Source organism: Somniosus microcephalus, chromosome 13, assembly GCF_052327205.1.
Source record: "Somniosus microcephalus isolate GS21.2 chromosome 13, FLI_Smic_1.0, whole genome shotgun sequence".
In the NCBI taxonomy this organism is placed as follows: Eukaryota; Metazoa; Chordata; class Chondrichthyes; order Squaliformes; family Somniosidae; genus Somniosus; species Somniosus microcephalus.
In genome coordinates this window covers 23,958,627-23,984,053 of record NC_140999.1, presented here as the reverse complement: position 1 = coordinate 23,984,053, position 25,427 = coordinate 23,958,627, and the positions used below count along the sequence as shown (strand labels likewise).

At 40.7% G+C, this 25,427-nt stretch overlaps 1 protein-coding gene across 8 annotated transcripts in view; it reads left to right on the top strand.

The window, feature by feature from the left end:
• LOC147108134 (BTB/POZ domain-containing protein 2-like) overlaps window positions 1–24,200 on the top strand; it is a 42,478-nt gene extending 18,278 nt beyond the window's left edge. For 4 of the 8 annotated variants that reach the window (XM_086004635.1, XM_086004631.1, XM_086004633.1 and 1 more), the window contains 6 exons: window positions 1,343–1,448; window positions 5,191–5,388; window positions 6,982–7,174; window positions 7,843–7,930; window positions 17,455–17,601; window positions 18,518–24,200. In XM_086004635.1, the coding sequence (XP_085860761.1) occupies window positions 1,343–1,448; window positions 5,191–5,388; window positions 6,982–7,174; window positions 7,843–7,930; window positions 17,455–17,601; window positions 18,518–18,679 (894 nt within the window). In that variant the 3' untranslated portion in view covers window positions 18,680–24,200. Of the gene's footprint in view, window positions 1–1,342; window positions 1,449–5,178; window positions 5,389–6,981; window positions 7,175–7,842; window positions 7,931–17,454; window positions 17,602–18,517 lie in introns of all 8 variants that reach the window. The other 4 variants (XM_086004634.1, XM_086004630.1, XM_086004632.1 and 1 more) reach the window with 1 other exon arrangement.
• Window positions 24,201–25,427: the final 1,227 nt, after the last annotated feature.

Sequence of the window (25,427 nt, the reverse complement as noted above, 5' to 3'; positions counted from 1 at the left end):
CCAGCTCAATATATTACCACTAATACCAGAGGCTTTAATCTTGTAGAGAAGCTTCCTGTGATGTCCCTTATCAGAAGCTTTTTGCAAGTCTAAATAGACAATGTCTATTGGGCTTTCCTCATCCACCATCTTTGTAATTCCTTCAAAAAAAATACAATTAGATTTGTAAGTCATGACCTTTTTGTGAAGCCATGTTGGGTGTCCCTAATATATCCCTCTCTATCCAAGCAATCATATATTGTATCCCTGATGATTTCCTCAAGCATCTTTCCTATTACTGATGTCAAAATAATGGGCCTATAGTTACCCGGGTCCAGGTCCGACTTGTCACTTTTTTTTTAAAAGATGGGGACTACATTAGCCTCCTTCCAGTCTACAGGAACTGTCCCAGAGTGCAGTGAGCAATTAAAAATACAAGCTAGGGGTTCACACAGCACGTATCCCATCTCCCCGAGGACCCTCGGGTGAATATCATCTGGCCAGCTGCTCTATCTATTTTCAAGTTCTTAATTCTGTCTAAAACAGTATGTTCATCGAATTTAAAAGTACCAATTTTATTATTAAAGTCATTCAATTCTAATAGTCAAGCATCATCTTCTTCAAGAGTGAAGACCGATGCAAAGTACTCATTTCATACTTCCGCCTTACCCAGAGTGTCCTTTGTAACCTGTCCTTGAACATCCTTCAATGGCCTGACAGTCTTTGACAGTTCTCTGACTCTTCACATAACTGAAAAATCTTTTCCCATTACTTCCACAATTGTCTCTTCTCCATTAGCTTTTTAACTGATCTAATAGCAGCCTTCATTTTCTTTAGTTCCTTATAATCAACTCTGTTAGTTGAGTATTAGATGTTTTTAATTCATAGAAACATTTCTGTTTACATCTTAATGTTTATTTGTATCTGGCCTATTTACCACGAGTGTAATGGGCATAGTAAATTCAAAGAGGAAGCTTCTTGCTGAAGGGAATCGGCTTATCCTGGAACTCCCTATAATGAGAGCAATAAGCTTCACTGGTCTTAATTTAGTCCTGTTTATTTCTAGTACAGGACTATTTGGACTGTAACTTGAAAGCACATAGAATTAAATGACTTACTTGTAAAATATTTAATGAGATTTATCATTTGAATTGAGATTCTATTTTTTTAAATCGCTATATTCCTGGAAGTGTGGCTTTAAACTTGGTATGCCTTCCAACTCTAGTAAAAGGTCTTAAATGAGGTGGCAAATTTTGATGACTATAAAATGTTTGTGTCACCTTTTTTAAACTGTTTATTTGCAGGAGGAAATGTATGCTTGACTGTGATTGGTGCAAGACTAATATACCTGTTTGTTCCTCAGGCAAGACTCTTTGATGAACCACAGCTTGCTAGCTTATGCCTGGAAAATATTGATAAAAATACTTCAGATGCAATCAATGCAGAAGGTTTTACAGATATTGATTTAGGTAAGTGTATGACTAATCCGATTGAAAGGAAAAGGATGTTAAATGTGAACATTTTTTTAAACTTAAACCTGAGTTATGTTTTTTTGCATGTAATGAAGGATGACATTGCTGGGATGTGATGAAAAATAAAAAGAATTGGCTTTATGTTTTGAATTTTCTATATTTGTTAATTCTACTTTTAACTCAATATATTTTGAGTTTACGCCACAAAAATTGTAATGTTTGTTTAAAAAAAATCAGCCTTAGTTGGGTTGAAAACATTGGTTTCCAAAAAGCTTAAGGTAATTATTACATTTCAGAGATTCTGATTCACAGTTGGATTCCAAATATAGAATAATGCAGCTTACCCTGGCAATAAAACATCAAAGGATAGCGATGACATCCTAAGTCTTGAGAATGAAGCTTGTGCAGTTTTATCAATGTCTTCTCAACCACAAGATGTGATGTTACATTTATAATTCGCTCCAGATTTGCTTTTTTAACTTCTTCATATTGATCGTGTAAGAAAATTCGAATCTGACAAACCAAATATGGTTGTAACCTATCCGTTTATTGTGTTTGGCAAAGTCTTTGACACACACAATGTCTCTAAGCAGTAGACATACAGAGAAATAAATGCAATTACCCTGTTTTTCCCTGGGAAGAGAGGTAACCTTAATCGATCCTTTCAATCCTGACTCTCTCTCAATTGTTATGGAAAGCTCAAGAACTTTATAGGCCAATTCTCACGAACACTGCCGTTGCTGATTCATTATGGCATGCCAAGTGTTATCGTGAACAAATCCCCCAGAATGAAAGATCTCCTTCAAAACACCAGATGCCAACTTGTTTGCCATGCTGTCCTATTAGAACATAAGAAATAGGAGCAGGAGTAGGACATTCGGCCCTTCGAGCCATTCAATGAGATCATGGCTGATCTTCTGCCTCAATCCCATTCACCGGCCTTCTCGCCATATCCCTTGATGCCCTTACTAGTCAGAAATCTATCGACTTCTGTTTTGAATATATCCAGTGACTGAGCATCCACAGCCCTCTATTGTCCCACTTATCTCAAGGCTGTCTTGGCTATCTCATTTCACAATGTGGCCAAATGTGGCCACAAAAATAAGTCAACAGGCATGAATCACACATCCTTCACCTCGAGAAGCTAAACAGCACAGTCAGTTAAATTGTACCCTGACACATTGAACGACTCTAACCATTTTATTATTTCTAGCTACAGTACAAATCCACAAGCCATTTAAAAGTAAAAAGAAAGCAAAAACCTTAATCATATGAGATTAAACCAAATCTTAACCCTACGTATATATGTATACACAACTAGGGTATCTTGCAGTCCCCATTTTTAAGGATGAAGAAATAATTTTCTGCTCCCTCACTTATGATTCAACAGCCCCACCATTTTTAATTGTTCATACTAGAGTTTTAAACTTCCACTAGCCTTTGAACCCACTAAACACTAATCAAGAAGGCTATAATTGCTACCATCTGGATAATGAGGAACACGAGACAATAACCTCACCCAAGGTGTTTCTCCTTCACTGTACACGTTTTGCCACCAGGATCGAGCTCCTAACATTCTCATATCCCTCTTTATATCATTTGTAATTAATTTAGCAAGTTTTAAGTAATGTGCTTTTTACTTTCTGTATTAACCACTCAAGTATACACAATTCTTTAACGGACAAAATTTACAACCACCCGTAAGGCTTCTGTCTAGAGGGTAACCTTTACTTGAATTTCTGTAACATTGTGGGCCCTAACAGGCACTAATATTATCCCCAAATTGAGTCATTCTTGTTTTTGTTGGCGTAAGGCAAAATGTTAACCACCAAACCATACAAATGGTATATAACGCAATATCTTCCTCACTCAGCACATTAATTCTCTAAGTTCCTTCGATCAACCTGTATAATCCAGATTGAAACCACATACTAACGATGAATTCTACAGCACATCACAGCCACATAGGCAGCTACCACTTTTCCTGGAACTGTGCATGAAGTGTCTGATGCAATCCGAACCCCTCTTTTCCCTCACTAATATCTTCAGATAGTTCACAAATTCCTTGTGTAGATCATCCTCCAACAAGCATATGATTCCACTTTAAATACTCCATCAGTTTATCATCAGCCGATAGCAGTCGCATTGCCATTATCACAGGAACAATCGCAAAACAATGTCACTTTGTTTGCAAGGCTTCCTGGCATAACACACCAATCCAAATCTTCTCACCTTGCACTCAACCATCTGATTTCCAGATTTTCATTTTAATATAAAATTTGAAATCCAATTGTTTATAATACCATTTAACCCCTTTTTGAATCTAATTTAAGTAAAATAACCCTCTGTACATAATCGCCTTTGAGATCAGCTCTTAATAGTGTTTGTTATTCTGATATAACATCCCGTCTGCCTATTTAAAGGGATTGTTTAAAGGAATAGTTACTTGTGCATTGATTTATCATTTGCCCATATTCTTGTCGATTCACCTGCTTCTCTTCCCAAACTGCTCTTAGTATAATTGTGTACCATTTCTCTTAGCAATGCATGATTACATTTTACATGCATACAATTGCATAAATTGGAAGGCAAAGATACAAAAAAGGAAAATTTAACAGATTGGGAAAATCCCAATCCCAAATTACTATTTTGATCCTTCTCCTTGTCTCGGACATTTCATTGATTCATCCTGGTCCAATTTAGTTTTGTTACCTTTGGGATCTTGCCTTTGTCCTCTAACTTGAGTCCACGGTTCAAACAATTACCACAATTGATGAATGTTAATTTATTTGTCTTCATGTCATCGTATGAAAAATTTAAAATTTTAGATGCATCATTCTGCCAGATAAATATCAACCCATCTTGAACCACCAATTAAGGTATTCAGGTACTCTGGTTCCTCAGAACAACTAGGAATATCCATGCCATACTTTCAATCTAAAAATAAATAACTCTCCATACAGGTTAGAATTTAATCAGATATCAACCACATTTCTGAAGCCCTTCAATGGTTGGTACCCCTGTAAAGATTCAGTAGCAATGGTTTGTTTTAACATATCAGTCATGGAGGCAGCATGATTGGTATTGCATCAATCTCAGGGCCACTTATAAAATACAAACAGATTTTAATACAAAGATATCCTCCTTCAATTGCCCAGCGCTTAAATTTAATATTTTCACAGCGAGCACATTTTTGTGAATAGCTGCAACTATCCTCAGCAATTTTGTTTATCTGGTGCAAGTAAATTGGATACTTTTTCAGTGCTGAGGTGAAGTGCTGGTGACAGGATAGGATGCCTGTGTAAAACTTCGTTTATGTGCTTTGGATTCCTGCACACGTTGCTTGTGGATGTTGCTGGTCACACACATTCTGCTAGTCTTCTATTGCAATATAATCTTTGCTCTGGTTTACTTTGGATGGCTAGACAGGATGGCAATTGTCCAGTTGGATTTTCAGAGATTTGTTATGGTGCTATAACTGCAGTTGGCACTCAAAACAACTGTCTAACCTTTGCCGTTATTCTCCTAAAGCTTCTGGTCATGGACACTGGTTTCTGGACATGTGGTGACTCACGCTACAGTTACTTTATATATTGGCATTCAGGCGTTAATATGGAACACTCTCGGTTCAGTTAACTAGGGTTTTTTGAACACTTTTTTGAAGTAGTGTATTTGTTACTAAAAATGTTTCATCTTGAAACCTCCAAATTGTTGGCTTTAATGTTAGTCTCTGTTACAGATACACTAATGGCAGTGCTAGAACGAGATACTCTTGGGATTCGGGAAATTCGGTTATTTAATGCAGTGGTTCGCTGGGCAGAAGCAGAATGCCAACGACAGCAGCTTCAACTCACTCCTGAAAACAAGCGTAAAGTGTTAGGAAAAGCATTGTCGCTCATCCGGTTTCCACTAATGACCATCGAGGAGTTTGCAGCAGGTGATTCTGAATATGGCGTATGTTATGACTTTAAAGACTTAAAAGCATTAAATGAATTTGAAAGATTTTATATGCTGCATTATATGCTGAAATGAATAGGGCTTGAGAACAATCTTTTGTATATTTTGATTTAAACTAATGGGGAATTCAGAGGTCCACAGTGACACACTTTGTCTAGACAATGTGTAAGAGTATAAAATAGGATATACTCATATAATGTAAAACTATTGAAAGAACAGATGCTAACTATTCAGTTTTGTTGCAAATCACCACTACGGTATCCCATGTGGGACAATTCTAATACACATTCAAAATACACAACACTAACTAGTTACTTTTTGCTTATAAACGTATTGGACCAAAGTAATATAGAACTTGTAACAAGATGAAGTGTGTTGGTTTATTCACAACCTCTTGTATAAGTTCTGCTCTTATCCTGATGTCTGTTTCCAAGACCCAACTGCTCCATCCACCCAGTCCTTTTTAATATGTTCAAAGCCTGTGTAACAGATCTAACCAATATAAAAACCCATAAAAATAAACTTGAACTATAGCTCAAGGTACTCCGAACCACAAAGCAGTGGTTTGTAAAGAAGAGCAAATAAATTGATCCTGCAGCGATCTGCTGAGTGCAACCGTTGGGGTTGGCCACTGCTCAAGTTACCTCAGTTGGGTGATTTTTGTTATTAACTTGCACAAACACAACATGTCTCTTGTCAACCAATTACAGAGCGATTATAGACTGCTTGTGAAATCAGAGGCTTGGAGTGTCCTATTCTGAGTAAATGGATTTGCATGAGCGCAAGTGGGTCCAAAGGAGAGAAAAGCTATTGTATGGTGCGGGTTCCTCACTATAGTTAATTACCGCTGTGCAAGTTCCTTATTCCTGCTGTGCTTTAAGAGGTGTTCAGTGAAAATGTCTTCAAAGGAGGGAAATTCACATAATGAGTTGCTTTAGGCCTAAAGGGAGTAGAATTTTTTTTTTATTAACTGGGAGGGGAAGGACAAAAATACAGCTTTATTATAATTGCGAATAAATAGAATGGCTGCTTACAATTGTCACCTTCAGTTTGTGACGAGCAACGTTCCTGGCATTGTTCAAAGCAGGCTTCTGATAAACTGCAGTTTGTCATTTCTAAAGCTGCCTGTCTCAATGCAGTACCACTTTGTTCCCCCCCCCCCGCCAATTTTCTCTTCTGCTTTCTTGAAGATGCTGACTCTGGCTCCTGTGTGCTTCCACAAATGTCAGCATCCTTTGATACTGTGCTGAAGTACCCTTGTGCAAATATAGACTGAAAGTACAAACAAGCTATTTGACTGTGAGGAATATCGCAGTGGGGCCTGATCCAGTCCTCGCATGTTTTACAGGGGGGTCACTGAACAGCAATTGGGTTTTTTCCCCTCCCCTCAGCCCAGGGCTGCTGAAGCCAATTGTCAGTCCCCAACTACCACCATGGCTGAGATTAGCTTGGTCTGTGTGAGTCAGTACTAAATAGGAAACCTGTTCTGCTGTTGACTCATTTCTAAAATTACAGTATGTTAAACAGTGTAAAGTTAAAACAGTGTAAAGTAATAGAATATTTCCCCCCACAGGACCTGCACAGTCAGGAATTCTAACAGACCGAGAAGTTGTTAGTCTCTTCCTACATTTTACAGTCAATCCGAAGCCCCGAGTAGAGTTTATAGACAGACCTCGCTGTTGTCTGAGAGGCAAAGAGTGCAGCATCAATCGTTTCCAACAGGTGGAAAGCCGCTGGGGCTACAGTGGTACAAGTGACCGGATAAGGTAAAGTGTTTCTGTACAGGTGTATTCCCCTAAGGGTTCAGAGGGTAACTGCAAACTGTGGTGTGATGCTGAGAATTACCGACCAGAACGTCCATGGGTTTGATCCTTCATCTGTGTGAGTTAGCCATCTAAGCTGGGGTAGTGGTTGGTACACTAGAATTGGCCTTTGTGTGCTGTGGACTGGTTAATCACCCAGGAATCCTGCTCCAGATTGCTACCCAGTGATCATTGGCTAGAAGATGCACCTTTCACCCACCACACCACCCCACACCACGTTCAAATAGGCTGCGAATGCTATCTGGACTCGCAGATGAAGAATAGCTACTGGGCTGCTAGTGCCATAGAATCATATCCACCAACAGGTGTTGCTGCCTTTAACAGAGGTGGAAACAAAGTGTGATGACATTTGAGCAAAAGGAAGTCTTGTCAGATACTTTTCAGAAGTCCGACCTTAATGATATAAATCAAATCATTAGACATGTATAACTAAGCTTGGAAATCCAATGTCCCCAGCTAATCAGTAATTAAGATAATTGGCCTCAGAAGATACTTGATCTGAATAGAATGAGTTTTAAATGGGAATTGACTGGTCAGTTTTGCTCTGATTGGAAGATAGAGAGGTGTATTTGAACTATTCTAATGTACCTTGTACACTTTTAATTCCACAGGTTTACTGTGAATAGGAGGATATTTGTGGTTGGGTTTGGCTTGTATGGATCAATACATGGGCCCACAGACTATCAAGTAAATATACAGGTAAAAAGAAAGATTTGCATTTATATAGCGCCTTTCATGACCTAGGAGCCAATGAGGTACTTTTTGAAGTATAGTCACTGTTGTAATGTAGGAAATGCGGTAGCCAATTTGCGCACAGCAAAGTCTCCCAAGCGGCAATGTGACGATGATCAGATGATCTGTGATGTTGGTTGAGGGATAAATATTGGCCAGGACACCGGGGAGAACTCCCCTGCTCTTTGAAATAGTGCTGTGGGTTCTTTTGCGGCCACCTGAGCGGGCAAACGGGGCCTCCGTTTAACGGTCTCATCCAAAGGACGGCACCTCAACAGTGCAGCACTCCCTCAGTAATGCACTGAGGTGTGAGCCTGGATTAAATGTCCTGGAGCAGGACTTGAGCCCACAACCTTCTGACTCCGAGGCGAGAGTGCTGCCAACTGAGCCACAGCTGACATCGTAATTATTGCCTATACTAATCTAACTCGCTTAAAGTGCAAGCAATGAAGTTAATTATTAGATGAGTTTAGAGACAAGTGAAAGAAGTTAAGTGGGGATATTTGGGAAGCGAGGGAGAATGAGTGTAAGAGAGTAAATGGAATTAAGCTGTAAGGGGCAACTAATTGCACTTTTTTTTTTTGAAGAACTTCAAACATTTTTTCAGAAAATAAGAACTGTTGCTCTTTTAGTATGTTTAAAATCATTTTCTGTAAATCTCTAAAATGAATGTATTATAAAGTAGAATTAAAGAATGTTACTAGATCATCAAACTATCCATGAGAGAATGTAGGTAAGCATACAATCAATGTAAATACATTCTCCCAAAAATATTTTCAACAAAAAATTGCCCTGAACTTTCAGAGATGTACAAAATTATTTTTAAACTGTCTTGGGATGTGGGCAACACTGGCAGAGCTGCAATTATTGCCCATCCCTAAATATCTTCAGAAAGTGGTGATGGGCTTTCTCCTCAAACTGCTGCAGTCCTTGTGGTGATGCTTGACAATGACATTAGGTAGGGATTTCCTGGATTTTGACTGGGCAATGAACAGTAGCATATATCCTGATCAGGATGGTGTGTGACTGAGGGGAACTTGGAAGTGATGGTGTTACTGCTCTTGTCCCTCTTGGTGGTAGAGTTTGTGGGTCTGAGACACTCAAAGTAAGCTTGGTGAGTTGCTGCAGTATTGCCTGGAGGTGTATTTTACTTTTACTACGATTACTGAAAAGTCGGAATGAGTACAAAGCTATACTCAACACCAACTTTTTTTTTCACTAACATTGACAAAAAAAGTTTACTCTGTGATCTCTTGTAACATCAGGTTGGTTTGCTTTGATATTCCGAAACCTATTCTGGGGGTTAGAGCTATCTGAAGATGTTAAGTGGGTGTGGTTTCTAATGTGGGGTGGTAACGGTCACCAGCTGCAAGCATCGTACAAAAAGATGATGTAATGAGATGGGACCACTAATGTAAACTTAGGCACTTGCTTTAAAGCAGTTTTTTGATGTGGGGGGGAGGGGGGCGCGCGCGTGTGGAAAGCAAAAGAAAGGACTGTTATAAACATGGAAAAAAATGATCTACATATTCAGTGCATACATTTTAATTAGTTTAGATGCATCCGTATCACTCTCTCACTCACACCATTTTTGTTTCAGGGTTTCATCCTACTGTATTTTTCTCCTTCAGAACATCTAGGTTTTTGGAGTGTCTAATGTCAAATGCTGGTGAAGTGCTGGATGCACAGAGTGTTGTCTGTTACTTGTTTGCAATTAACATTCTAGGCTTGTGCTGCTTTTTGGTCAATTTGCATCTGACTACAAAGGATGTAAATCGTGTACATTCAGCCTGTGTTCATACAGTAATAGCTTTGTTCAAAATGATTTGTGAAATTACAGATGCTCTTTTACATAGAAACAGAGAAGATAGGAGCAGGAGTAGGCCATTCAGCCCCTCGAGCCTGTTCCGCCATTTAATAAGACCATGGCTGATCATCCAAACTCAGTACCCTGTCCCTGCTTTCTCCCCATATCCCTTGATCCCTTTAGCCTTAAGAAATATATCTAACTCCTTCTTGAATATATTTAATGAATTGGCCTCAACTGCCTTGTGTGGTAGAGATTTCCACAGGTTCACCACTCTCTGGGTGAAGAAATTCCTCCTCATCTCTGTCCTAAATGGCTTACCCCTTATCCTTAGACTGTGACCCCTGGTTCTGGACTCCCCCGCCATCGGGAACATCCTTCCTGCATCTAGTCTGTCTAGTCCTGTTAGAATTTTATAAGTTTCAATGAGATTCCCTCTCATTTTTCTAAACTCGAGTAAATATAAGCCTAATCGACCCAATCTCTCTCCATACGTCATTCCTGCCATCCCAGGTATCAGTCTGCTGAATCTTTGCTGCATTCCCTCCATGACAAGAACATCCTTCTTCAGATAAGGCGACCAAAACTGCACACAATACTCAAGGTGTGGTCTCACTAAGGCCCTGTACAACTGCAGCAAGACATCCTTGCTCCTGTATTCGAATCCTCTCACTATAAAGGCCAACATACCATTTGCCTTCTTAACCGCCTGCTGCACCTGCATGCTTACCTTCAGCAACTGGTGCACAAGGACACCCAGGTCTCGTTGCGCTTCCACTTTTCCCAATCTATTGCCGTTCAGATAATCTGCCTTCCTGTTTTTGCCACCAAAGTGGATAACCTCGCATTTATCCGCATTATACTGCAACTGCCCAATCACCCAACCTGTCCAAATCGTACTGGAGTTTCTCTGCATCCTCCTCACAGCACACACGCCCACCCAGCTTTGTGTCATCTGTAAACTTGGAGATATTACATCTAGTTCCCTCGTCTAGATCATTAATATATATTGTGAATAACTGGGGTCCTAGCACCGATCCCTGCAGTACCCCACTAGTCACTTCCTGCCACTTGGAAAAAGACCTGTTTATTCCAACTCTTTGCTTCCTGTCTGCCAGCCAGTTCTCTATCCAAGTCAGTACCTTACCCCCAATCCCATGTGCTCTAACGTTGCACGCTAATTTCTTATGCGGGATCTTATTGAAAGCCTTCTAAAAGTCCAAATACACCACATCCACTGGTTCTCCCTTATCTATTCTACCAGTTACATCCTCAAAAAATTCCAGTAGATTAGTCGAGCATGATTTACCTTTTGTAAATCCATCTTGACTTTGTCCGATCCTGTCACTGTTTTCCAAGTGCTCTGCTATTACATCTTTTATAATGGACTCTAGCATTTTCCCCACTACCGATGTCAGGCTTACCGGTCTATAATTACCCATTTTCTCTCTACCACCTTTTTTAAATAGTGGGGTTACATGAGCAACTCTCCAATCCATGGGCACTGTTACAGAGTCTATAGAATTTTGGAAGATGACCAGCAATGCATCTACTATTTCTCGGGCCACTTCCTTAAGTACCCTAGGATGTAGATTATCAGGCCCTAGGGATTTATCGGCCTTCAATCCCGTCAATTTCCCTAACACCATTTCCCTACAAATACTGATTTCATTCAGTTCCTCCCTCTCATTAGACCCTATGTTCCCCGACATCTCTGGGAGGTTATTTGTGTCCTCCTTTGTGAAGACGGAACCAAAGTATGTATTTAATTGGTCTGCCATTTCTTTGCTCCCCATTATAAATTCCCCTGATTCTGACTGCAAGGGACCTACGCTTGACTTCACCAATCTTTTTCTCTTCACATATCTATGGAAGCTTTTACAGTCAGTTTATATGTTCCCTGCAAGCTTACACTCATACTCTATGTTCCCCCTCTTAATCCCTTTGTCCTCCTTCGCTGAATCCTAAACTGCTCCCAATCCTCAGATTTGCTGCTGTTTCTGGCCAATTTATATGTCCTCTCCTTGGATCTTGTTGTATCCTGTGTTAAAGGAGACACGGAATGCAGGAGTTGGTTTAACAGGTGTTTACTGAACAAAGTCTGGAGGTGAACTAAAAGATACAAGACGCTATACAGGCTTATATACCCGAGTGGTCACTACTGGTATTACAGTACACAGGGGCTCGTAAAGGTACATACACTACAATTCCTCCCCTTTTAGATAATTAGTACATAACATTTTAAGTAATCATTAATTAACATGTTTACAAGAACAATAATCTACACATTTGCTGCAGTTAATCAATTATAAGTCAGTCTCTCTGGAGGCTTCCTGACTCGGTCTGGATAACGCCTCGGTGGTGTAGTAGTTTTCGGTGGTGTAGTAGGTTCTTTTGGCAAGGTCGATTCGGCTTGAATGCCAGTGTCGGGTTCATCTGGTTCCAGTATCACCGGATCGGAGGTAGATACTATGGGTATCTCTGCTTCATCATTAGGCATATAGAGTTGTGGTGTAGGTTGTCCCTTTTCTGATGACTCTATGATCTGGTCAGCATGGCGCCTTATTATGCTTTCACCCATGTCCACGGTATACAACAGCGGTCCTAGTCGTGTGCAAATAGTTCCAGGCTGCCATTTCTCGGTACGGTAGCCCCGGGCCAAAACTTGTTGACCTATCTGGAAGGTTCTAGTTGGCCTTTCATTCATGCCTTGAAATTGCCGGTTCTCTACGTCCCTTCTGATGTTTGGCTTGATCAAATCCAGCCGGCATCTTAGTCTTCTATTGAAAAACATCATGGCGGGAGTTTGGTTTGTAACCACATGTGCTGCATTCCTGTATGCAAACAAGAAGTTATCTACCTTATGTTGTAGATTTATGTCTTCATTACCCATGGCCTTTATGGCCTTCTTGAAGGTCTGGACAAACCTTTCAGCTAATCCATTGGTGGCGGGATGGTATGGGGCAGACGTGTAGTGCTTAACCCCATTGTTTTTTAAGAACTTCCTGAATTCTTCGGACACAAATTGCAGTCCATTATCAGAACAGATCTGTTCCGGCAGCCCATTCCTGGCAAATATGGTCCTTAATACTGTGATGGTTTTTTCCGTGGTGGTGGAGGACATCTTTATTACCTCCGGCCACTTGGAGTGTGCATCAACCGCGATTAAGAACATTTTGAGTCCATAAATGGACCAGCAAAGTCGATATGTACCCTTTGCCATGGAGATGAGGGCCACTCCCATGGATGTAGAGGGGCTTGTGGTGGGGCGTTTTGGACCTTCTGGCATCCTAGACAGCTCTTGGTCATTTCTTCGATGTCTCCATCGATACCTGGCCACCACACAAACGCTCTGGCTAGGTTCTTCATTTTCACTCCACCCAGATGCCCCTCGTGAAGCTCCTTTAGCACTTTATCCTGGAGTTTGGGTGGAATCACCACTCTGGATCCACACATCAAGGTTCCTCGGCACACTGACAGCTGTTCTCTTCTTTGCAAGAATGCTGGCAACAGTGGTTCGCCATGTGCTGGCCATCCCTTCACTGTTAAATCGTAGACCCGTGAAAGAGTCGGGTCATTTCTCGTTTCCTTTTCAATGGTAGAATTTGTTACTGGTAGACATTCTACTATGGTTGAGTGGAACATCTCCACTGGGTCCATTGTAGGTGCCTCTTCTACCGTTGGCAACGGTAGGCGCAATAAACCGTCAGCATTTCCATGCTGTTTTGATCCTTTGTATTCTATGTCATATTGGTGTGCCCCTAGGAAAAGTGACCACCTCTGTAGCCTTTGCGCTGTCATAATGGGAACGCCCTTTTTAGGGTTGAATATGGAGACGAGGGGTTGATGGTCAGTCAACAAGGTAAATTTTTGTCCATGTAGGTAATGGTTGAATTTCTTCACTCCCCATACCAGGCCGAGTGCTTCCCTGCCAATCTGGGCATAGTTACGCTCAGCTGAGTTCAATGAGCGTGACGCAAAAGCTATCGGCCGCTCCGAGCCATCAGGGAATCTATGCGATAATACCGCTCCTATGCCGTAAGGGGATGCATCGCACGCCAGTCTGATTGGCAGTGATGGGTTGTAATGAGCCAACACTTCCTTGGACGTGATTAAGCCTTTGCATTTATGGAAGGCACGTTTACAGTCTTCGCTCCATTTCCAAATTACTCCCGTTTGTAGCAGTGCGTTAAGCGGGTGCAGAACAGTTGACAAGTTCGGTAAAAATTTATGATAGTAATTTATCAATCCCAGGAACGACCTTAATTGTGAGACATTTTCAGGTGCTGGGGCTTTTATGACCGCTTCAATTTTTTCAGGTGACTTATGCAACCCTTCTTCGTTAATTATATGGCCACAATATGATATTTGTTTCTGGAAAAATTCGCACTTGGGGCAGTTTGCTCGTAGGCCCCGTTCTCTCAGCCTAGTGAGCACCTGCTCCAAATTGGCAAGGTGCTCGTTGTCGTTTTCTCCTGTTACAAGGATGTCGTCTAGGTAGCATTGAGTCCCCGGAATCCCTTGCAGGACTTGCTCCATAGCTCTTTGCCAGATAGCTGGAGCTGATGCTACTCCGAAAACCAGTCGATTGTACTGGTACAGGCCTTTGTGTGTGTTTATCGTGAGATACTTTTTAGAGGCCTCTTCAACCTCCATCTGTAGATATGCTTGTGCCAAGTCAATTTTGGTGAAATGTTTCCCTCCGGATAGTGAAGCGAAAATATCTTCTATCCTCGGAAGAGGATACTGTACCGTGTGAAGGACTGGGTTTACAGTCACCTTGAAGTCCCCACAGATGCGAATTTTTCTTTGTTCTTCAGATTTATCATTATTCAACGTTTTCTTCATGACTAGGACGATGGGTGTTGCCCACTCACTCCAATCTACCTTGGATAACACGCCTGCTTTTTCCAAATTCTCCAGCTCTGCCTCGACTGCTGGACGAATTGCGTATGGCACCGGCCTGGCCTTAAAAAAACTTGGGAATTGCCGCATCTTCCACTTTTATTGAGGCGGTGACGCCTTTCAAGGTTCCTAGTTCCTGTTGAAACACTTCTTTGGCGTTAGCCAAGATGTCTTTTAATCGTTCAGGTATGACATCATCATTTTTTTTCTTACTGGTCACCGTCAGTGCCTGAATGGAGTGCCAGTCTAAACGTATCTCCCTGATCCATTCACGTCCCAACAACGGTGGACCACCATCTTGCAGAACGTATAAATACAACTTCTGTATTTCCTTGCCGTTGTATACAACAGGCACCTTTATTTTCCCTCTGGGGTATACTTTCTGCCCCGTATATGTCTTCAAGATAATGGATGTGTCTTTCAAAGGTATATGCGGAAATAGCCGCTCGTAATCCCGTCGACTTATGACGGTCAGAGCTGATCCTGTATCTAGCTCCATTTTAACTGGGGACCCCGCTATCGTGAGGGTAACCCAAATGGTCTGGTAATCTTCTTTGGCAATTACATTATGTAATTTGAGACAGCTTAGTCTCTTGTTTCCGGAGTCGCTATCGCTCTTCTGGTCTTCGGAGCTACTGTCCGTCATCATTTGTACCTTTCTGTACTTTTCCTTTATTGATTTTTTTTCTGTCAGTGGATTTTTTGTTTCCAGATCAGCATACATGTGCAATGTGTCCCATCTTTCCGCATTGCCTGCATGCTTTGTCCTTGAACCAGCAGTCCCTCTGGTCATGGGTGGATCTGCCGCAGCGATAACATCTCTCGAAACCCCGTGTCATTTCATGGGTGCCGAAGTCCTGTGGCCTTTGCTGTATCTCTGCAGCTCCTCTTGCTGCTGCTTCGTATGATACAGCCACACTGAAAGCCTTGTCCAGTGTCAAATCTTTCTCAGAAAGTAGCCTTTTCTGTGTTCCTTCACTTAGGAGACCGCAGACGAATTTGTCTCGTAGAGAATCTGCCAGTCCTGCCCCGAATTGGCAGTGCTTTGACAGCTTTCTTAATTCGGTGAGGTAATCAGCGTTACTTTCATTCTTGTGCTGGTTCCTCCTGAAGAATTTGAATCGTTCCGCTATCAGCAGCGGTGTTGGGTTTAAGTGCTCCTGTAGGGTATCAACAATCTCCTTAAAATTCTTGTCCATCGGTTTGGCTGGAGTGATTAAGATTCGTAACAGCCCGTATGTCCTTGCGCCCATCAGATTTAGAAGTACCGATGCCTTTTTATCATCCTCTACTTCATTCGCTGTGCAATATACCTCCACTCTTTCCACATATGTGGTCCAATCCTCTATATCACTATCGAAAGCAGTAATATTGCCAGTGTTAGGCATCCTGAAAATCAAAAAGGCGCCTCCCGCGCTTTCCTTTCTTCCCTGCCGAGAAAAAATGGCGCCTCCCGCGCTTTCCCGCCGCTGCTGACAACGCTGTTCTCCGCGGTTTTTATTTACACAGATATTTTTAATAGTTGGAGACTCGTTCCTGCCGGACTCTCTGGGACTTTTCCCTCCCTCTGCTTGGTCCGAATGCCGACCTGCTTTGCAGCGCCGGCCGTCTCCCGAGTGCTCCACCCTCCGTCTCTGTTTGCCTCCGCCTTCCGACTCGCTGCTCGGCCCCGCTGCAGAGCCACCCGATTGAGCCCCAGCCCGCCGCCCAGGAAGGATTAGTGCAGTACCTGCCACCAGCCCGGCTAGCTGGTGAAACCAGTTTTTTTTTTTTTCTTTTTTCTTCGACCTTCGTCTGAGGAATCGATCTCCTTGAGGTGCTGCCGAATTGCAGGTAAGTCCGTTTCCAATTCGTCGCCACTGTTGTATCCGTGTGTTAAAGGAGACACGGAATGCAGGAGTTGGTTTAACAGGTGTTTACTGAACAAAGTCTGGAGGTGAACTAAAAGATACAAGACGCTATACAGGCTTATATACCCGAGTGGTCACTACCGGTATTACAGTACACAGGGGCTCTTAAAGGTACATACACTACAGATCTTATGCTATCCCTAATTTCCCTTGTTAGCCACAGTTGAGTCACCTTTTTGTTTTATTTTTATGCCAAACAGGGATGAACAAATTCTGTAGTTCATCCATGCGATCTTTAAATGTTTGCCATTGCCTATCCACCGTCAACCCTTTAAGTAACATTCCCCAATCCATCCTAGCCAACTCGTGCCTCATACCATCGTAGTTTCCTTTATTTAAATTCAGGACCCTAGTCTGCGTCAACTACTTCGCTCTCCATCTTAATGAAGAATTCTATCATATTATGATCGCTCCTCCCCAAGGGGCCTCTTACAACAAGATTGCTAATTAATCCTTTCTCATTACATAATACCCAGTCTAAGATGGCCTGATCTCTAGTTGGTTCCTCCGCATATTGGTCCAGGAAACCATCCCGTATACACTCTAGGAATTCTTCCTCCACAGTATTGTTACTAATTTGGTTAGCCCAATCTATATGTAGATTAAAGTCACCCATGATAACTGCTGTGCCCTTATTGCACGCGTCTCTAATTTCCCGTTTAATGCCATCCCCAATCTCAGCATTGCTGTTTGGGGGTCTGTATACAACCCTCACTAATATTTTGTGCCCCTTGGTATTTCTCCGCTCTACCCATACAGATTCCACATCATCAGAGCTAATATCCTTCCTTACTATTGTTAATCTCCTTTTTCTGATGGCAATTGCGAAGGTTTACTTATTGTAATGCGTTGCATTTGATTTTTTTTAGATTATCCATACTGACAGTAATACAATTTTGGGACAGAATGACACTGGTTTTAGCTGTGATGGATCATCCAACACTTTCAGGGTTATGTTCAAGGAACCAGTGGAGATTTTACCCAATGTTAACTATACTGCATGTGCTACATTGAAGGTATGTCAACAGACTTGTTCAAAAAGCATTTTATCATTTGCATTGTTGAATCCTGGAAATCAACAGTGGATTATCACTTACAAAATTGGCAATGAAGCAGTTGGATATCAACACATCAATTGCATTGAACATCATGGTCTGCTAGTCCCACCATGATAATAGCTATTGGCAATAAGAAAAAGTGGAAATGAGGGCAAAACAGTTTACATCATTCTTTATTAAAAGAAACTTTTAACTTATATAATCATCTGGCTGTAATTTAATTTTGGTGAGGTCACATCACTTGTATAATCATAACAGCAAAGTGGTTCATTGTCATCCGAACATTCTCCGAGATTAATGTCTTTAAATCATTCCCAAATATCTGTCCTCGATTTTTTTTCCTCCCTTTCCTTCACTCTTCTCCCCCTCTTTTTCTGGTTTTGTTTTTAAAGAGTAAACTTAAATTTCCCTCCTCCTGCACCTCTTCAGATAATGTGTCTAGGTGATTGCTCCGCACCTCATAGAAGTTGTACTTTATAACAGTAACCAGCAGTAAGAGCATCTCGTGGTCCCTCTTTTCCCCCCCCCCCCCGCCCCCCCCCCCCCCAAAGGGGGAAAGTGCCAACCTCTATTGTATGTTCTCGCCCTGCTCCCACCCACCCCACAGAAAACACCCATATAGTAAATTCATTAAGCAGGTGTGAGTTCACTATACTATGACTCAATCTGTGTAGTTGCCTGCTGTACCTTCCAGCCTTTTTGAATACCATTTTACTGTTTACAAAAATGCCTTTCCATTGAGTAATTTTCACAGCTAAATTAAATCACTTCTGCAGCACTACAGTTTTAGTTGTACAAATTTATTTTGGTTTCCATGACCCCTAAAGATGTTTTTTTTTTTACTATGATTCTTTATATGTATGTACATGTATAGGGGCCAGATTCACATTATGGAACAAAAGGACTTCGTAAAGTCATCCACGAATCTCCCACAACGGGCACAAGAACGGTCTTCACTTTCTGTTATGCTGCTGGAAATAATAATGGAACATCAGTAGAGGATGGACAGGTCCCGGAGATTATCTTTTATACGTAGTCAAGTTCAGTGGGACCTCAGAAGAGACCTTGGCTGATCTATCAAATACAAACTGGTTGTATGCTACTGTATATTTGTAATGAAGAGTAATGTGCCTACTGCTAGGCACAGGTTTTGAATATTGTGCTTTATTTTTAAATGTTATTGGCTGGCAGTGTAAAAAAAAAAAAAAAAGCTTTTTTTCCCCTCAGCTCTGTATTGTCGCAGAATGTGGGAGTATTGATATTGTGGTGCCAATTCTAAGCAAACATTTTTGCTTATCGATGTATGAAAAGCACTTATGTAACCAGGGCTGTAGCAACGCTGAGTATTTAAGCCTTGAAGTTTCAGTTTAATCAACCAAAGCATTATTACAATGAAGAAGGATCTTGGTGGTGGTCAAGCCCAAAGACATTACACTGCATAAGAGGAGAGCTTCAAATGAGCATATAACACATTATTCTGTTTTAAAAAAAAAAAAAAAAAACTTTGGATTGGACCAACAGCTTGTGATACAAGGTACAGTATCCAGATTTTAAAAAGGGAACGTGTTAACTTGTAATGCTTAATGAAGTGAATTAGTAAATAAACGTGAGCATGTTTATCAGCACCAAAATGTAACTAGAAAGCTGCAATATGTGCAACCCATTTTCAGCTAAGCAGCTGTTGTTCTCCTTAACCTTTGTAAATGGTGTACTCTTAGCATTTCAGTAGGAAATCAGTTCAGACTATTACTATAGTTACATGTGTTTTGCCAGCTGTAATATGGGTCCAATTTTTAGGAAGGTTACCGGATTAAGAGCATTTTGTAATATCCTAATCGGTGTATTCTGATACTGGTGTATTATACAATTAAAACAGAAATACACACATGTTTAGTAAGTTACCACTACAAAATCTGCATGCGTTTCCAAGTTAAAAGTAATTTTGTATTCAGTTTAAGGGACTGTCGCTCAATAACTCGAGTAATAAATAAATATAGGTCTCCACCCAGTCAACATTTGACTTCTACCCTGTTATACTGGCAACAGCCGAGTGGAGCACTTTGAATTTCACTGACGATACTGCTGAGGTGCCAGACCTGCAAACCTACTTGGTCTGTATTATCTCGTTCAGGTGGAACCAGAACACAATCTGAATAGTGCCATATCTATGGACATCTGTAGAAACAGGACAGTTTGAAGTAGAAGGTGTCCTCTGATCAGAAGGGATGGCAGCATTAAAAAAACTTACAGATTCAGGAAAGACAGAAGAATCTTTCTCGGTGGCTGGGTTGCATTCTAAGACAGATGTAATGCAAATTGATGAAAGTGAACAGTTTGAAACGAAGATCCTATTTCCCCCATTCAACGACGGCTGCACCTCAACAGCCCCTTGTGCTAGTTTGTTTCAAGCTTTTTCTTAGAAACCCTGCACTGCTGTCCTCCTGGCCACCACTTTGATTTTATGCACAAAAGATCTTGTAATTTACTTGACTGATTTCTTCTCTCTTTTCCCCCCCCCCCCCCCCCCCCCTAAAAGACATGTCCGAGTCCAGTAACTCTAGCATGATCTGTAAAAGTCTGGTATTGTAGAAAAATGTAACTAATTGTTCTGAACTCTTATATTGTGCAAATTGTAGATGAAAGTTTTTTTTGACTTGGATACATTGGTTTTAACTTATCACAAGGGCAGCATTTATTTTAAAAATGCATAGATATTCACGCACATTGAAAGAATTATATAAATTTCAGCACTGAAAGAAGCTCTTTGGCTCATCTGTCTGTACCAGTGCTAGCTCCACACTGGACCTATCTACTCTAATCCTATATCCCTGGGGTTTCCTTGTACCCTTTAAACCAACTGTGGAATTGAACCACTGACCTGGCTCCATTTTAGCAGCAAAGAAACCCAAACACTTGTACCCAATGAGCCATGCAGGGAAGATGGTCTTGGTTTATTTTTTCCCTTTTGTGTCTTATGATCAAAACTGTGAACAATAATGCAGTAAAATACTTTAAAAATGTATGCTAAAAGTTTAGCCTCTGTTTTAGTGCTAGCGCTGACTGAGGTAATACACAATAATGAAACCTCAGGGATGTTTCCTAGCGTATTATATTTAGAATGACAGTGGAGTAAGTTGCATGTTGATAATTGGTTCTTTTGTTTTAATTGCATTGGTGCTCTTTCCAAGGGCACAATTCTTATGTACGCTGCCCTGCAGACACCATTTTATCTTAATGAAACTAGGTGTAGAAAACTCCTTTTGTAACTAACGGCATTGGAATTGCATTTTTATTATTAATCTATAGTTGCACGTGCAAGGCTAGAAAACACAAAGGTGCTAATTGGCCAACCATCTTGTTATAAGACTGGTAGTGGCCATTTTGAAATTCAAATCTTGCCTTGTAAATAAGATTTAGCAGTATTTTCTTTTATCTTGCATACATCAGGAAAGCCAGTTTGGTGCCTAAGCCTTGTGTATAAATTTTGGTTTTCCCACTGTTACAAAATTACCAGATTTAGTCCTATTGAGAAGATGAGGAATTGCCTCCATTGTACAAAGATACTTTTTCCCCCACTACTTGATCCCTAATAATCTTCAAGTACAACATGATTTGTAATTCTCTCAACCACTTTCTCCTTACAACTGCAGAAGTACCTTGGGAAGTAGAATTCAGGGACTTGTCAAGATGCTAATTAATTGTCAGTACTGTGAAATGGCTAACAAACCAGAATTGCAACTGCAGTCTTTGTGTTTAAACAATCAGTAGGATTGTTTTTTTTTCTTGGATATGATTGCCTTTAAATTAAGGTTAAAGGTTAAGCTTCTGATTGGTTGCTATTGAACTGCAGTATGCTGTGGTACATACTGTGATCGACCATACAGAATACACGAGTGCTATTTTAAATAATGCTGTGGCTGCAGTTCTTTTTAGGTTTCATTTTAACATTGTTTGAACCTAAGAAAATGTTAAAAATACTTTTTTGATGTCTTTGAAGCAATTTAAATTGCAGCAATAAATTGTCATAAATTAGCTGAAGTAATATCTTTACTATGCGAAAAATAAAAATGAAAAATTGATTAAATACCTGGGTTAGATAAAGAAAGAAGTGATGCTAAAAATGTGGATAAAGCGTTTTATTTCCCCCCCCCCCCCCCAATTGTTAAGCAGTTTTCTAATCTTTTAATTATCTGAGCCAACCTTTAAAGATGGGGAACCTACCTAAGATTAACTTGACAGAAAAATCAGCTAAATTCAAAATAACAATCAAATTGCAGTCCCAAATGACATGAGGATAGCTTCTATTGAGTTTTTATGGTACTTTTTTAGAATTTCAGGCATATCAACATTTAGTGGCTCATAGTTATTGATCTATTGAACTAAATTTTCAGCCATATGGAGTTTCACATGTCGCTAGGAAAGGAAATGCTCATCTAAAATGGTTAGTTGTTGCAAGACTATAACGAGGGAGAACTGAAGAAGGCTACTTTACAATTGTGCAATGCTACCCAAACAAACAGTAGCTAGGTCGACAGGCTGCTAGTGAAAATTACAAATTTCTGCCTGATTCAAAGCTAGGAGGCACCTCTTAGTTGATGCTGTTACCTAAAGTGTAATTTCTGTATGATTTTTAAAAAAAATCTACACGCGCTTTAACCTACTGGAATCAGCTACCAAGTACACAGTTGAGCTTTGTATTATTGGAAAACTGGAATAAGAGCATCACGCCTGCAGTTTGCCACCATGGTGATGCACTGAAACTTGAAGGCTTGCTGAACAGCAACATTGTTATGGCCCTTTCATCAACCAGTACACAAGCCATGACATTACTTAATGAGAGAATTTTTGCTTATTTAGACTGTATGAATGTATCGGTAATTTTATTTTAGAAACTGCCTGTTAGCATTCACAAGCGAATATATCATGTAAATTCAAAAGGAGTACTTAGAATCTTAGATACTGTATGATGAATGTATAAAATGATCAGTAAACTTATTCTAAATGTATTCTCACTTCATAAGCTTTGAGAGCCCATTTTGTCAAGATGTCTACAATTCAGCAAGAGTGCAGTGGAAGTGTGTGGAGTGGTATTGCGTATGATTGCATTAGTGTAGAGGTTCCCAAAAGCAGTATACAAACATCAGAAATGCTTTGTATTTGAAAGCTTTAAGAAGGAAATTAAAAATCAAAGCTTTTGTTGCAAACTGAAACACAAGTATCCAAACATTCCCAGAAGGGGATAAAGTGACAATAATTCAGGCTGTATCCTGAATGTGAAGCCCTATAGTATTGATCCCCAAAAATAGTTTCTCCAAATTAATGTTGAAGTAAAATCCCCAGTGTAATTGTGGTCAAGTCTACTGGACATGGTTGTGACAACCTTCTTGCCCCCTCTCCCCATCCCAATCTAGGAATGACACTACAGTAATATGACACAGACCTGCTGTGGGGATCTGTATTTTGCTTGACTTGGTGCTTTACAGCGTTCTAAGAAACATCTGTCTCAGTGATACCACAATTTCAATTAAGTCCAGAGATTTTCTGTAGGTTCTGTTTTCAGTGGAGTATTTTGAGATTGAAAGGAGAAATTTACCAAGTCAGTAAATGTAGCAACTCCATTAGTTTTTTTATGACCATTTAGCATTTTTAAAACTGAAATTTCATGATCATAAAATTTAGTTACTACGTATTAATATGCACTTTACAAACCCTTGCAGAACCATGAGCTTATATAGATCACTGTTTCCAGCAGCACCATTAGTTGGCCATAAGTGGTACTACAGTGCAGTCCTGGTATACAGCGTAGCAACTTAGAACCACAGTGTACTTTTTTTAAATTTCATTTATTTTGCGTGTCTATAACTTTCTTCATTTTGGAATACAGGTGCACAAAGTTCATGGGATGTATAGTACTCTAATAGAAAGCCTCTTGCAGGAGGCAGTTAGGGAAGCAAACCAGGGTCAGTGTATGTTGGGATGTTTTGGGTAAGAAATTGAAAAGTTAGTTATGGGATCTCCTCACTTGGCACTGGAAATTCAACCCTGAGTGTAACTGAGCAAAAAGTCATTTGAATAATTGCACATGGGTTGCATTAATGGCATTAAGTGTGTAAAAGTGGCTTCTGTTTTAGGCCATGTATGATACTATTGATTATGGCTGGTCTGAGGTAATATATAGAATAATGAATTGGTAGGAGGGAGTTAACCAGGCAGTTATACCATCGCGGGGTTCTGATTGAAGCTTGAACGATGCATACATACTATCAGCCCCAGAGCCTGTTGATGCTTTTACTCCACTCCTACCTATTATTTTTATAATATAATACAGTTTGAATCTTATTCATGGATTTGTATGCATTCCTGAATTCAAAACTGCTTCAAATCCTCAAGTGATGTCAATGTGCGCATGTTACAAGTAGGGATGACACAAAATTTAAAAAAATTCACTGTGGCAAAAATATGACGATCCTAATGTTGGTATGATAGCTGAAGTACAAGCTCAGAAAAAGTTGTGTTTCACGAATCTACTTTGTTACAAATAAAGGTTTTAAAAAATCCTGCCTGTGTATTTCACGTTAATGTCCATGCATCTTATACACCCACAACCTAATTATTGCAATGCTATTTTAAAAAAAATTGATTTAAACCCATTTCAGTTGCATTCCTTGTACAAACATCTTAGGTTTCAAAGAACAAACTTAAATTGATGCAGCACCTTTTCACATCCTCAGGATATCTCTGAGCACTCCACAGCCAATTAATTGTTTTTGAAGTGTCACTGTCTTGTAGATAAACACAGCAGTCAATTTGCACACAAGGTTCCATAAACTGCAACAGCCGGTTAATCTGTTTTTGGCAGTGTCAATTGAAGGATGAATATTAGTGAACTCCCTGCTCTTCCAATAGGGTCATGGGATCTTTTATGCCCACCTGAACAATCAGGTAAAAGTTAGTATGGACAGGTGTGAAATAGAAGGCTAGCACAACTACTATGAATGATGTTGGAATAGTTATGATTAAACTTCAGAGATCTAGGGGTATTAGTAAATTCAGTGCTCAACATATCAAATCACTGCAGAGCAACAATCAATGATGCAAATAGAATGCTGAACTATATAGCCAAACAATATAATTTGGGGGGAATTCTGCTTAAACTGCAGTATTCTGGTCCGATCATACTCTAGATTAGGGCTGTCCAAAACATGATCTGAACCTGGCCTATGAGTCATCTGGTTTGCCAAGACCATGGGGGAAAAATTGGGTGGTGCTAATGTCGCTGGGGCCCTAATTTTAGCACCCCGAAAAAGTTGGCGCCCCTCCACCCTAAATTCAGTAGTAGCGCCCCAAGCAGGAGGTGGAATGCTACTGGAGAGTGCGCCACCTCCTGCTTAGGGTGCTACTAGTGAATTTGACGGCGCTACGTGCAGCAATGCCGTGTCATTGTAAGCCTCCTCCCCTGATTAAAGGGGAGGGGCCTAGCGCTGTGCGCACCGGGGCCCTGCTGGACCACTGGGGAGCGGGTGCCGTGAAAACAGCTGGCAGTCGGCCAAAATTAAAATGACCGCCCGACACCTGCCCCTTTAACTTGCGCCACCGCTGCTGCAAAAACGCCCCCGATCCTGTCCCACATATCATCCGGCAATAGGTCAGGGGGCGCAAGGGAAGTTTGCGGGTGGGGCGCTGCGCACGGTGATGACTTCATTGCTGACGGCACGGGGCACTACCGGCTACTGCTACCACTAACCTCCCGCTGAATTTTGCAGGAGGCGTTAGCAGCACCATGC